The 15,454-nt window shown below is 42.1% G+C and overlaps 3 gene segments (V, D, J or C); all 3 read left to right on the forward strand.

Annotated features, from left to right (window-relative positions):
- The first annotated feature begins 894 nt into the window (after positions 1 to 894).
- LOC103164538 lies at positions 895 to 1,788 on the forward strand. The segment is given in 2 exon segments: positions 895 to 1,009; positions 1,091 to 1,788. Coding segments are annotated over 2 exon segments (411 nt in total).
- Positions 1,789 to 9,513: 7,725 nt separating this feature from the next.
- LOC113838249 lies at positions 9,514 to 9,888 on the forward strand. The segment is given in 2 exon segments: positions 9,514 to 9,556; positions 9,638 to 9,888. Coding segments are annotated over 2 exon segments (294 nt in total).
- A 3,162-nt stretch (positions 9,889 to 13,050) lies between these two features.
- On the forward strand, positions 13,051 to 13,455 carry LOC113838234. The segment is given in 2 exon segments: positions 13,051 to 13,096; positions 13,199 to 13,455. Coding segments are annotated over 2 exon segments (303 nt in total).
- The last annotated feature ends 1,999 nt before the right edge of the window (positions 13,456 to 15,454 follow it).

Genomic DNA, 15,454 nt, shown 5'->3' on the forward strand with positions numbered 1-15,454 from the left:
GGTTGCATGGATGTGTTGGTGCTCAAGCTACACAGTGAAACTTGAGTCTAAGCCAAGACATACCAACATGCAGGGGCGCTCAGGACCAACAGAGGTCACAATGGAGCCAAAAATCATCAGGACAAAAATGAGATGAAGAGAGGAGGTGACACCATTGTCTCTGAGGAATCTTTTTAAAAGTCTGTTTTCTGAACAACATCTATTGCAGTTGATGTGTGAAGTCTTGAATTTTCAGACACAGTAAAATATGTTTTGCTAAATATGGCATAATTTGATATTTTCTTACTTGGTGTAAGATTTATTGATTTTTTGATAGTTAATTTTTTCATATAATTGTTTCAGATAATAGATTTACTGCTCTATTCCTTTCTGATCATCCTCACCTCCATATCTCTCAAGTATACAATGATTTTTATCTCTGTAGAAGCAAACATACAGACAAAAAGAAAAGGAAACACACACACACACACACACACACACACACACACACACACACACACACACTAAATTCACAGCTGCAACCTCCTGGAAAAGCAAATATTATTTTTTTTGTATATGAAAGAAGATTACAAGTTCTCCTGATTTCAGAATTTTTGAAATTTTCAGACACAATTATTACCCCCACCTGAGAAACATTTTTTGCAAGAGGATGAGTATCTCAGGTTGGGATTCTATTTGTAAATTGAGAGATTAGGCCTTCATGTTTCCACAGGGTCTGCACAGGTCTCAGGAATGGCTAATTCCTGAGACATGTTGAGGATTTGGAAATCAGCATCTTGCTGTTTGAGCTAGTTGTCCCCTCCCCTGTCTTCTCCAACTAAACTAGTTGCCTATCTTTAAAAAAAAACTGCCTATGAATATGCAAATCATGTGAGTCCATGGTGGTAAATAAGGGAAGTCCACACCATGACCAGCATATGACCAGTGTCCTCTCCACAGTCACTGAGCACACAGGTCCTCACCATGGGATGGAGCTGGATCATCCTCTTCTTGGTGACAGCAGCTACAGGTAAGGGCTCAAAGTTCCAGACTTGAGGAGGGGCCATGCAGTCAGGTGACAGTGACATCCACTCTGCCTTTCTCCCCACAGGTGTCCACTCCCAGGTCCAGCTGCAGCAGTCTGTGGCTGAGTTGAGGAGGCCTGGATCCTCAGTGAAGATGTCCTGCAAGGCTTCAGGCTACACCTTCACCAGCTACTATATGCACTGGGTGAAGCAAAAGCCTGGACAGGGTCTGGAGTGGATTGGATGGATTTATCCTGGAAATGGTGATACGAAGTATAATCAGAAGTTCCAGGGCAAGGCCACGCTGACTGCAGACACATCCTCCAGCACAGCCTACATGGAGCTCAGCAGCCTGACATCTGAGGACTCTGCAGTCTATTACTGTGCAAGACACACAGTGTTGCAACCACATCCTGAGTGTGTCAGAAAACCTGGAGGAGCAGGAAGCTGAGATGACACAGACGACCAGCCTGGAGACTAGCTCAGAAACAAGAATCTGAGTGTCTGTCAGTTGACACAGTCTTACCAAATTCTCAAAATCACAACTGTTCATGAAGTGATGCCGATTTAGGTTGCCCAATAGTTTACCATACCTTGACAAAATCTTCTCCAGTGACCACCTCTATTGACATGTTTCTTTATTAATAAAACAATAAAAGTGAAAATTGTGATTATGCATTATGGTAAAACTATCTCTGGATTATATGAGACTGGGACTTTGTTGGTATAGCTCTTAAAAAACTAAATTGTGAATTGGCTCAGAAATTCCAAATAAATATTCTGGGAAAACAAAAATATTTTCATGTTCTGGCTATTACAAATAATGCTGTGATGAACATGGTTGAACAGATGTCCTTGTTGTAGGAATGTGCTTCTTTGGGGTATACATCTAAGAGTCAAATTGCTGGATCTTGTGGTAGACTCATTCTCATTTTCCTGAGGAAATACCATACTGATTTTCAAAGTGGCTGTAACTATTGGCACTCCCACCAGCAGTGGAGGAATGTTGCTCTTTCTCCACATCCTCTCCAGCATAAACTGTCATTGGTGTATTTGATTTTAGCCATTCTGACAGGAGTAAGATGGTATCTCCGAGTTGTTTTGATTTTCATTTCCCTGATGGCTAAGGATGTTGAACACTTTCTTAAGTGTCTTTCAGCCCTTTTAGATTCCTCTATTGAGAATTGTCTATTTAGTTCTGTACTGTCGGGGGCCAAGAAATATTATTAAGAAATATCCCAAGGTACAAACCTCAGGTTCAGATCTGGCCTACAGTTTGTATTGCAGTTTTGAGCTAATCTGCTATTGAATGACCTGGCCTCAGTGGAGAATGTCCCCTAGTTTGCATCTCTACAGGACTAAACATTTGAATAGGCCTGCACCTGGACAGAGGGCTAGGTGTGGAAGTAACAAGTGAGGACAGAGAGTTAGGAGCAACCAAGCACAGGGGTGGATGGCAGGAGAGAATAATGGCCTCCTGGCTAAGGAAGCATGGTTAGAAACAGCCAGGAAGATGCTGACTAAAGAACAGAGTCCACTTTTGCAGCATGGAACTGAGAGCTCTCTAAAGATGACAAGATGCCCGTGTTTGGTCTTTATCGCCTTTGGGTTGCTAGGAGTTTCCATGTCCATGCTCCCCCGCTCAGGCCAAACCTCATGGCAACCATTCATCCTTTGCATATCTACTCAACATAACCAAGTCAATAAACACAGGAGAGAGAGCCATAGTTTGGTCACTGTGTGTGAGCCCATAGTCAAACTTACAGTAGTAGATTCTCCAAACCAGCAGGTGGCATTGTTGATCTACAAGTCCCTAAGAAGTAAATGGTAGCAGAAGCTGATAAGAAAGTTGTGCCTGAGGAAATTCCATCAGCCTGTGCAGATTTCATTGTCAATATCATTATATTCAGAGTCTGTGGTGCAGGTAGAACAGAAGTCATGCAAATGACTGGTTCTTGCTGCTTCTCTACTGTAACAGAGGGTGCATCTGTTTCTTGATATTGAAATTAGAGCAAAGCAAACAGGAGTCAGTTGATTCTGTAGCATACAGTTTTGTTTTAATATGTGTAGTTATAATTCACACATTTATACTGACATGCAAAGCAAACTTACACAGTTATATTAGTCACTTTCCTGCAAATGGCACAAAATCAAAAATGTCATACTCCATAAGAACTCTTAGCCATAACATTGTTTCTGTAATAGCTGAATTAATTAATATCTTAAACAACTACTTCCCAATGCCCCTTCCTAATACAGGGGGGCTATTCCAAGGGTCCTCCTCGAGACTGATAATGTTACCACCAAGAAATTCCTGCGTCCTCAGGTGAATTGGAGAGATGGGAATACATTAAAACCATGGCACTAAAAGCCAGGTTGCAGATTCCTCTCCTTCCTGTGGCAACCAAAGAAAAGGAACCTATATTCCCTTTGAAGAAAAATAATGGTACAAATGCCAAAGATTTTAACTAACACACCCCAAACACAAACATGTGGCATATAAGTAAAAGCAGTTTGTGTTGGGTTTAGTGTTTCTCGAGGAACAGCCTTTTATTATTATGTTTATGTAATATTAATTTTTATTATATGCACATATATATGTATTATATAATGAGGATGAACCTTGAGTCCTTGTGCATGTTAAAATTTCCCCTGTGCTGTCCTGAGTCCAGTTTCATTACAATAATTTAATGTATGCTTCATTATTCATTGATCTTTATATTAGTTCCCCTTCAATTATCAAACAGTGATTTTTAATTTTAAATTTTGATGAAATTATGGTATAATATCTGGAAAGATAATCATGTATCTTTAAAGAGTTCATGTATAAAAAGAAAAAATGAATTAACAATTTTGAATAATTAGTAGACTCCTAGGGGAGGCCTTATGGTCTCCAAGGAGCAGATGGGAGGTGGGGGGAGGGGGAAGAACAAGAGGAGAGGAGGAAGTGGGAACTGGGATTGGAATACAAAAAATAATTCATAATTAATTAATTAAAGAAAAATAATTATAATATGTTAAGAAATAGATGAATGGAAAAAAAGCTAAGCATACAGGAGCAGAAGAATTTGCTTGGGGCTTGGCCTAGGCAGTGGAGATGGGCTCATGCCAATATGTGTTTCCTGTGATCCCTGTAGTCCCCATGCTCCCTTATTCCAGACTCACACTGTAGGAAGTCAGACACAGTGCTGGCTGTGTTGTAATGAGGAAATGGAGTGGTATCCACCATCTTCTTTTATAAGGAAAAGATAAACCCCCAAAATGCAAATGCATCTTCTAACTCTAAGTTAAATCCCCTCCTGGGCTGTGGGAGCTCACATCTCTCTCAAAGAGGCTGACTTCTGAGAAAAGGGTGTGTAGCCTAGAAGATGAGACTGTTGGGTTTTCTGTATCTGGTGACAGCGCTTCCTGGTGAGTGTGACCATTTCATACATGTGTCTATGAGGGGATGTGACAACATGTGATTGACAGAATTGACTCTTCCTGTCTGCAGGTGTCCTGTCCCAGATCCAGCTTCAGGAATCAGGACATGGCCTGGTGAAGCCCTCACAAAAGCTGTCCATTACTTGCTCTGTCATTGGTTTCTCCATCACCACCAGTTGTTATGTCTGGCACTGGATCACGCAGCTCCCAGGGAAGAAGCTGGAGTGGATGGGGTACATAAATTATTATGGTGGTAGCACCAACTACAACCCATCCCACAAGAATGGAATCTCTATCACCAGAGAAACATCCAAGAATCAGTTCTTCCTGCAGCTGAACTCTGTGTCCACTGAGGACACAGCCACATATTACTGTGCAAGAGACACAGTGAGGGGACTTCAGCATGAGCCCAGACAAAAACCTCCCTGCAGAGGAGCTCTGGGCCAGCAGGGTCACTGCGCACTAACCAAGTCCAGGAACTCCAAAACTTTAGAGCTGGAAAGAAAAACACCTGGTTTCCTATGACTTTGCTTTCACCTTCCTAAACACAGAGAAGACAGGGGGTCTTTCTCTCTCTGATTCTGAAATACTGTGTTTTTGTTAAGTCATATTTATTTGCTTCTATCTGTGTCTTTCAAGACAGAATATTAATATTTGTTTTCATTTTTGTTGTGGTTGTAGCATTCAGCAGTTGAGCCATTCCTCTGGTCTTAGGAATATATTTTGAATATATATGTCTCTTTTTGAAAGTCAGTTGACCTTGGCATTGCAGTAGTTGACCCGTTAAAAAGTTAAATCTTCTCTCGATTCCCGATTCCCTCCATCCTCAGATATAACCTCATGCAGTAGCACTTCCTAGATCCTTGACAGAAAGTAGTTGCTCTATGCCTAATGAATGTGCCACAGACAGTATGGAATCCACACATAACTGCAGCTGTTAATATAGGATGTAAGGTGAGGCAGGGATTTCCTGAGGTCAAGTGTTCATGGGTGAGGTACAAAGAGTGGTGTCATGATTGTTACTCCCAAGCAAATTTTGGATTTTCATTGAAAATGCAAAACTTGCATTGTGATTACAACATCGTATTAAATTCTCCATTGTGTGCACTGATATTTAACATTTTATACGTGTGTCATAGAATAATCTGGAACCATGTATGGCCTACTGGAGACAGAGTTTGTAATCAGGACTTCAACCCCAGCATCAGTGTCAGAAACAATGCTTCTGATAGCCAAGTTTTCTGGCATCTGAACCATCTGGTGTGCCTTACTGTGCCAGAGACATGGGAAGAGCATCAGTGTGAACTCAGACACAAACCTCCCTGCATCAGAGTTCAAGGAAAGCCTAACTCTTAAGAAGTGCTGAGGCTACTCAGAACAACTGGATGCCCTCATGCTATATGATTGTCCCCACAAATAAGCATATGTCACCTACACTTCAGAATATGTGGTTTTCCCTTTCTGCTCAAAAAAATATCCTATGGATCTCTGGTACATCTTATTCTATGATAATTACAATTTGCTTATTTTCTAATGGGTTTATCATTATGAGACCATGGAGCAGCAATGGCATCCATTTTCTTCTTGCTATTAGATGAAATAAACAGAAAATAAAACTTTCCATGTTTTCTCACAATGGTCTGTAATTTAAAGATTTGGTGATGATAGGTTTAGATGGAAATCACAGGGAATTTAAATCATCTGAAAACCTTTCTATTTATTTCCCCTCATGGGGAGTAGAATCCTGATCTTCCATGAATAAATGTTATTAGCTCACCTAGATGGAGAAACCAGCTGTCTACTGTCCCCAGCTACCAATGTGTTAATGCTTTAAAAGGCACAGATAATTCACATTTTCACACAATGTAACTTGGAAATTTGCATCCTTGTCAAGATTAATTTAAACCCTATGTCCCATGTAATGATTCATTTGAAGATGTTTGTACTTCATCTTGTGGAGAAGCCTGAGTGACCATTGTGCACAAGCCAAGTGATGTCCTTTATATATCTCTTTTATCTCCCTTCCATTGGCAAAAAAGTTCCTTATCTCAGTTTTCTGCTTTTTCCTGATGTTTTCTTGTTCGTGTTGCCTGCGTGCTCACCACTGTGGACTCTGATGCAGCTGAAGGTAGGAGAGCCGGAGTGTTTACCTGTGAGTTAGAGAAGATCAATGGGAAAAGTGAGGGTAGATGTTGGTTCAGAGTTAATAATCACAGGAATCTGGAAAAGGAAAAGAAAACCTACTTCTCCAGGCCTGAGCGTCCTCTGGATTCTTTTATACTGACCTCAGCTTTGTGTCAAGAATTATTGGTGAAAAATCAGACTATAGAATATGGGATTACTGACATCAAGACAAACATAACTCACTGAACATTACAGAGTGAAGGCGAAAACCAAGGGATCCATTGTCTATTCCCTAAAACCAGGATGAGGTCAGCCTACATGGCTGCCAGTGACATATGATGACCACAGTGAACCTGCAGTTTAAACACACTCTGGACACCAGGATTCTGTGGATTAACTTCTCAACATTTCTCTGAAGAAAAAACATACATACATGAACAGTATTTAATGAATGTGACTTGCCATGTTTCTGCTTTCATTTGCGCTAATAATTCTTCAACAACATTATGAGTCCCTTTGATACAAACCTAGTAATCACCAGTGCTTACTTACCGAGCCAGGGTAGCTGGATTACGGTCAGTGAGAACTGAATTTTAAGCAAGGCAGTTCGAAACCTTCTCTAGCAGGTTACTAGATCACTTAGTTCCTGGAATCAATTTCGCTCTCCTGCAAATGCTGCAATAACAGAAATGACCCAGTTCAAAGATTCTCTCACTCACCATGACGACAATTTGTCTCAGAAAAAAGTCTGTATTGGAAAAGTAGGACCTGTGTGTGTCAACAGCAGATGGGGTTCTAGAGCAGAAAGGAGAAGTGTACATGTAATCCAAAAGCTGTCTCCAATGATCACATCGTTCAAATGAACAATAAGATTTTTCTAAGGGAGCATAACAAGGAAAACAAATATCCTAAGCATAGGCTGTAGGTCCATGAGATGATGTCATCAGGAATCCATTCAAATGCCTTTGGGAGGTTCCCTGTCTCATGATATCAAATGGCTTTATTGCCACTTTATACATTTATTTATTTATGCCTTACATTCCTTTGCCTATATAATACAGCTTTGAATTTTTAGGGGATTCCTGAGTATACAAATCAGGAGGTCTCTGCGTCTATAACTGATTCTTGTGCCTTTTCTTTGGCTCTTTTCCTTCATTTATTCGTTTTATTTTGTCCTGTTATAACATGTTAGTTTTTCTTTGATCTCGCTTTATTTTATTTTATTTTATTTTATTTTATTTTATTTTATTTTATTTACTACAAGGCTATTTGTTTTCAAAAGACAACACAGTGTTGAATACGGATGGGGAGGACTTGGGAGTTGAGGAGGGAGGAGGGAGTGTGGGATGCAGCCACTTCTATCATCGTGTGTTTGCTCTACATTCCAGAGTCTGGGTGGAACAAGAATTCGTTGTGGACCCTATGATAAAACAATATGACAGTGTTCTACCTTTCTGGGAAAGATGGAAACCCATCTCATGGTGCAAAAGGAAAGAAAAGTTGAACTTTGTGGGCTTCCTAATAAAAAACCAGGAACATAGGAACCCAATTGTGAAAAGAAGGTTAGTACTGACCTCAGACAGTAAAACACAGGAACAGCAACTATTTTCATAGTAATATTATTCTTAAAAGCCAGAAATTGGAAACAACCTAGATGCCACTCAACCAAAGAATGGATTAAAAATGTGTTGCATTTACACAATGGAGTATAATTCAGTGCTAAGAAATGATGGCATCCTAAAATTTGCAGGAAATTAGACAGAACTGGCAAAAACTTGCCTGAATGAGGTAACCCATACCTAGAAACACAAATATAGTATTAGTCACTCATAAGTGGATACCAGGCATAAAGTAAAAGATACCCAGCCTACAATCTACAACCCCAGAAAAGCTAGAACTTAATTCTTGAAACACATGGAGGCAGATGTAGAGATCCATAACTAACAAATGGGCCAAGCCCCTGGAGTACAATCAAAGTGAGGGGGGAGAGATTACATGAACAAAGTAGTCAAGACCATGATGGGGAAACCCCACAGAATCAGATGATCCGAGCTAGTGAGAGGTAACTCACTCTGTTCTGAGAAATGGGGAACCTGCATAAGACTGAACTAGACCCCCTTAATGTAGGTGATGATGGTGGGAAGGAGGTAATATATGAGGCCATTGACAATGGGTCCAAGATTCTAACTCTATAGCACAATCTGACTTAGTGGTGCCAACTATTTATGGAGAGATAGGTTGTTCATCCAAGACAAGGGGTGCATGGTGGTAGGGAGGGAGTACAGTTTTCCTGACTCAAGAAGATGATGGGATTGACTTTTAGAATTCCAAGGAGAGGCTTTACCATGTTCAAGGAGAACATACAAGGTGAGGAGGAAGTGGGGGGAACAGGTGGAGAGGAGGGTGGGCAACTGGTATTGAATGTTAAAATATAAATTGATAAAGATGGGTTTTAGTGGTGCCTGGTTTTTAATCTCTGCATTTGGCAGGCAACGCAGATCAATCTCTGTGAGTTTCAGACCAAGAGTTGGTTCCAAGACAGCTTCCAAAGCCAAAGAGAAACTCTGTCTTGAAAAAAATCAATAAATTAAAAAGAAAAATATAGAAAGTTTTAAGAAATAAGTCAGTTGAGAAGAAGCAAAAAATACAGGAGCAGAAGAATTTGGTGAGGGTTTGGGCTATGGCTTGGAGGTGGGGTCATGAAAAGATGTGTTTCCTGTGATCCCTGTAGTCCCCATGCTCTCTATCCCAAACGCACAGTGTCAGAAGTCAGAGGCAATGATGGCCATATTGTTAAAAGGAAATGGAGTGGTATCCACCCTTCTCATTTATAAAGACTAGGCTGACTCCCCACATGCAAATGGATCTTATAGATCTAAGTTAAATCCCCTCCTGAACTGTGGGAGCTCACATCTCTCTCACAGGTGGGTGACCTCTGAGAAAAGGGGGTGTAGACTAAAAGATGAGACTGTTGGGTCTTCTGTACCTGGTGACAGCCCTTCCTGGTGAGTGTGACATTTCATACATGTGTCCATGAGGGGATGTGACAACATGTGATTGACAGAATTGACTCTTCCTGTCCGAAGGATTCCTGTCCAAGGTGCAGCTTCAGGAGTCAGGTCCTGGCCTGGTGAAGCCCTCACAGTCGCTGTCCCTCAATTGTTCTGTCACTGGTTACTCCATCACCACCAGTAGTTTTGGCTGGCACTGGATCAGGCAGTTCCCAGGGAAGAAGCTGGAGTGGATAGGTTACATAAGCAGTACTGGCCACACCAACTACAACCCATCCCTCAAGAGCCGCATCTCCATCACCAGAGACACAGCCAAGAACCAGTAATTCCTGCAGCTGAACTCTGTGACCACTGAGGACACAGCCACATATTACTGTGCAGGAGTCACACAGTGAGGGGACTTCAGCATGAGCCCAGACAAAAACGTCCCTGCAGAGGAGCTCTGGGCCAGCAGGGGGAGATGAGCCCTAAGGAAGCCCAGGAACTCAGAGCAAGGAAAGAAAAACACCTGTTTTCCTCTGCCTTTGCTTCCCACTCCCTAAGCACAGAGAAGACAGGGGGTCTTTTCTCTCTGATGCTGAAATGCTGTGTTTATATAAAGTCACATTTGTTTGTGTCTCAATTGTGAGTCTCAAGACTGGGTGTACAGTGATATTTCTTGTCACTTTGAATATGGATGAAGTCTTTAGAGGCTGAGCCATCTCTCTGTGTTTAGGAATATGTGTTGATGAAAACAACTTTTTGGAACACAGCTGATCTCACATGGAATTAGTTTTCACAGAGAAATCTGATTCCACTTTTGATTGTTCACACACTCTACTCAAAATAACATCTGTAGGTTAGAACTCATCCTGTCCTGCTAAAATATAGTGGTTGCTGAGATGCCTAGGAAGTGACACAGTGTGATAAGGGGATCCACACCCCTTAGGCTGCATTACCCACCATGCAATGCACAGCCGGGGATTTCCTGGTGTCAAATGTGTGAGGCTGAGTGTATATAAGAATTCTGCTGTCCATGCTTACTGCCTCCCAGAGATGGACTCTTCTGTGTGAGAAAATAAATCAAATGGTGATAGGATTAAAAACACCATATGAAGTAAATACTCAAGTGTTCACACTCATGGTTAATATCTTTAAATGTGACAGAGCAGAATCAATCTCCAACATAGAAGAAAATTGAAAGTCATGTGATCAGAATGACCTGGCCTGTGATTTGTGCTCTTCTCCCACAGTGTCATGGGAATGGAAACCTAACCCAAGTAAACACCATGAAACACAGAGCCCAACTCACGTAATAAAATAAAATCAGCAGGCTGAGTGGTCTCATACCAACCCTTCAGTTAACAAGCCTTACATTGCATTTTGTGATATTTTTTCTAATTTTCTCTGAACATAGGAAAATTTGAACAAACCAAGCATGAGACAGAATGTCTGCAATAAATGTCCTCCAAACCTTCATAGTATCACACACAATGTGGCAGAGAATGCAGAGTGGTTGAAGTCCCTTAGAACCTGCACTGGACAGCTGCTTCTCCATTGATGAGAACTGTCCCCACCACAGAAACCCATAGCCTAAAAGTCATTCATAAAATCAAGGAATCAGATATGGGATTTCCTATGATGAAGAAGTGGATGGGCATCCTAAAATTCCATCCAAATCCTACAGACTGTCCTCACCTGTAAGGATTTTCTAATAACACCCATACTCAATAGTGCAGAGTGGGAATGGAACTAAGGTTTCCCGTGGTCTATGAACAAAGGTAAGGAGGTCATCTTCCTTTTCACAGAGCAACGTCTGGACAACATGATCCGCATTATTTCTCATTTCTGGGAGCAGGCAAACAAGGTTGGGATCAGGAAATATTCCTGAAGGTAAATTAGATGAGATCTTTTTGCAAAACTGTGGATGGGGAGGGTGGTTTGGGAGAAGGGAGGAGGGTGAGAACGTGAGGGAGCAGGCTGGTTGGGCTGGGTAGGGATGCATTGGAAGAGCAATGAAAAGTGGTTTCTTAATAGAGAGAGTCACTATGCGTTTAGGGAGAAACCTGGCGCTGGGGTAATTCCCAAGAATCCGCAAGGAGACCCCTGCTAAGACTCCTGGCAATAGAGGAGAGGATGCCAGAACTGTGACGATGCAGGAGCTTAAGGGGCAGAGACTCCCACAGTGAGAGATATTTGAGAGCCAGAGTGAGAAGGGAGAGGTGTGAACTGATCCACAGGAAGCCCAGGTCCTTCCTGTGAAGAAGTTGAAGTAGAATCCAAATGACAGGAAGAGAAGCAAGGAAATAAAAGGAGGTTTCCCTTAGGGCATGGCTCCACCTTCCTGCTCTTCAGACCTGAGCTGTGTGAGTCTCTATTTGCTCTCTGAACTGTCAACCACCCAGGCAGATGAGGGAGGAGCTTTTTCGAAATGTCCGAGCTTCTGATGATTTGATAACTGGAATGGCCAAAATTCAGGTGTCTTCTGTCTCATGACTTCGTTTTACCCTTTCCAGATGCTGTGTGATCCAAAATGCCTCACTGACACATCAAATATCCCCAACTCAGGGCCTCCAAATGAGTAGATTTATTTCATTAGTGGTTCTCTTTACAGATCAAGAACCTTCCCTAACACAGCATCACCTCTCACAGTTCATGTTTGGTTACGTTTATTCTATAGAGTACTTGGTTTTGACTAAATGCTGGGGTACCTGATAATCTCAAGGTTTCAGTGTCTTTTTTAAATCTCAGAACAATTATTTCACATGTTTCTTAGCAGACATTCCCTCTCTACCACAAATATGAATGCCATGTAATTAATATGTTTGCAACTCTGTGAGGAATGCATTGTGGCAGGCATGAACAATCTAGGTCAATTCTATGTTGAAGATTATGCAAACCTATATTGAGTTTAAAGTTGTGTTCGAAATACCAGTGATTTGATAAGATATCCTCCTGTCTTCCTCCCACTAGAAAGCAGAGGTTGACCTGAAGGTCAGAGAATCTTCCTCTTCAGGCCTCTGACTTGAATGGGAAGGGGACTCTGATGTACTGGGAAGGTACCTGCCAGGTTGCTATGAGAATTTAGTTCAAGTTCTTGCCTGACACCTTTCTATCTTTAGACACAGTTTCATGTATCCCAAGCCTAAGCCATGCATAAAATTCCTCTGCTCCCACAAATTCCTTATCCATGCAGTGGTGGAGGTGAACACAGAGCATCAACCTTGAAAATATGTTTTCTAACAACTGAACTAAGTCCACAGGACCTTCAGTGACACTAAGGTATAAATGCCACGTTGTCCCTTATGTCATCTCAGACATCTGCACCATTTATCGTGTCATCTAAGGCTCACATTCCTCAGCCCATGATAGAACAGGAAGACATGCAAATTTTGTTCTCCTCTGCCCATGAAAACCAGCCCTGACCCTACAGCTCTGACAGAGGAACCCAGCTCTGTACTCACACGTCCTCCCATTCTGTGGTCACCACTGAGCACCCTACATTCAGCATGGACTCGAGACTGAGCTGGGTTTTCCTTGTTTCACTTTTACAAGGTAATTTATTTGTAATAAGAGATGAATAAAGTGTGAGTGGTTGTGAGTGAAAGAAGCAATGGACATTTGTGAGAATTTACTGACAGGATTCTCTTTTCACAGGTGTCCAGTGTGAGGTGCAGCTGGTGGAGTCTGGGGGAGGCTTGGTGCAGCCTGGAAAGTCCCTGAAACTTTCCTGTGCAGCCTCTGGATTCACCTTCAGTAGTTACTACATGTACTGGGTCCGCCAGGCTCCAGGGAAGGGGCTGGAGTGGGTTGGTAGAATTAAAAACAAAGCTAATATTTATGCAACAGATTATGCAAAGTCCGTGAAAGGCAGATTCAACATCTCGAGAGACGACTCCAAAAGCAGCCTCTAACTGCAAATGAACAGCTTAAGAGCCGAGGACACCGCCATTTATTACTGTGCTGCAGACACAGTGAGAGGACTTCAGTGTGAACGCTGACACAAACCTCCCTGCAGGAGCGCTCAGAACCAGCAGGGGGCGCACTGCGCACATGGAAAACCAGCACATTGCAGGAACAGGTGCAGATGTAACTGAGTGTTCCTGGGTTCTCAGTCTCAGCTGACACTCCATCTAATGCTTTCCCATAGTGCTCTCTGCACTTGTGGTTTGTAAGCAAGGAAAAAACAGCGTTCTGTTTTTCCTACACACACACACACACACACACACACACACACACACACACACACACACACGGTCTAAATGAACGAAATGCTAAAAATCACCCCTGTCTGCAGAAATGGCTGCTGATGTCACCGGGATCAAGTGTTAGTGAAGGTCCCGGGTGTTGGTGAGGTGTTTGGTATTAGGGGAGTTCAGAGAAGGCACACTGTGTGACTGGACACCCTAACAGGTCTCACATATGTCTGTTTTCCTGAGAACTGTGCACCTCAGTAACAGACCTGAGTCATTATCTGCTACTTAATGAATACCTTTCATCATCATCATATATCCTACTAGAGTTTGTTCCTCTGGAACAACCTCTGACGTCAGTTCTCAACACTGATGGGAGCGGCTCACATTAAACTCATCAGAGGCTCAGGCTGTAGCTCCTGTGCCCATTTGGGACAGTTGTAGGAAAATGGTCTGTCCCAGTTTTCCTGACTTTTTCTTCTGTGTTTTTCATGGAATCTTAAAAATTAAAAGAGTCCTGGTTAAATTGGGTATATGTCTGCTGTCAAAATATTAATATTCTGTAGAAGAAGGATTTATGATGTTATTCCATTCCTCCCTCTTGAGCCAGTTCGCAGACACAGACAGACAGATTTCCTGTTGAGCACTGAACTCTAGGACTCAGTGCCCTCGTCTCTGTGAGGTGAGTTGTCTTTCGTCCTGATAATTGCCCACCTGCAACTGAGCCTTGCCTCAGGAAAGTTCTGCTCCAGGTGTCCTCTCTCCAGGAGCCCCCACACTAACCCTACCTCACAGCAAAGGAGAAAATAGTTTCTTATTTTCCCATCATCACCTCATTATCAGTAGAAATCAAACATTTTCACTCTATAGTATTTGTATGGGAAGAGCTTTAATTCACAAAACATGTGTTTAACATCTACATAATTTCATGCCTGATTCTGTGGACAACAGGGAAGCCCATTCATGAACTGCACACATCCATCATTAAGTAATTCCTTGCTCATGGTGAAAAGGTGGAAGAGTCCTCATTTGCAGTAGAGAAAGACTCAACACCTTTGAATCTCTGCACTACCTCCTGTGCTCTGCAGACAGCTCAGCTTCAGTCACACAGCTGACAAAGACACATTGTGCTTAGTGGCTTGTGGTGTTGTGAAAGATCTCTGAAGAGGTAGACTCTGGCCCCACCAGAGACTTGTGAAAGTTTGTTATAGACATTTATATTAAAAATAGTGACAAGAAGAAATCAAGTGTCACTTACACAAAATGAAAATACTACAAGACAATATGATTTCTGTGGTGATAACAAGTGAAAGCTTTCCACATGGCAGAATAGACAGATGGCAGGTCAAGCAGTTCATGTGTGTGTTGAAATGTTTAACAGAGTAAGGAATCAATGGATTTGAGAAAATGTATTAATATATTTTTCCAATGAATTTTTTCATTAATTCACATTAGAAACAAGCCTGCTTCACAGTCAATCCCTCTCCCTCTTCCTCAACTCCTCTCAAAACTCACCCCCCTATGCTCCCCAGGGAGGAGGAGGCCCTCCATGGGTGATCCCCAAAGTCTGTCATACCATCCTGGGCAGTGGCTAACCCCGCCCCATCTGTCCCCTTGTGTCCAGGCTGAGAGCGCATCCCTCCATGTAGAATGGGCTCCTAAAGTCCTTTCTCACAACAGGATAAATCCTGATCTACAGCCAGAGGCCCCACAGAGTTCA

Source organism: Cricetulus griseus, chromosome 5 (assembly GCF_003668045.3).
Source record: "Cricetulus griseus strain 17A/GY chromosome 5, alternate assembly CriGri-PICRH-1.0, whole genome shotgun sequence".
Classification (NCBI taxonomy): domain Eukaryota; kingdom Metazoa; phylum Chordata; class Mammalia; order Rodentia; family Cricetidae; genus Cricetulus; species Cricetulus griseus.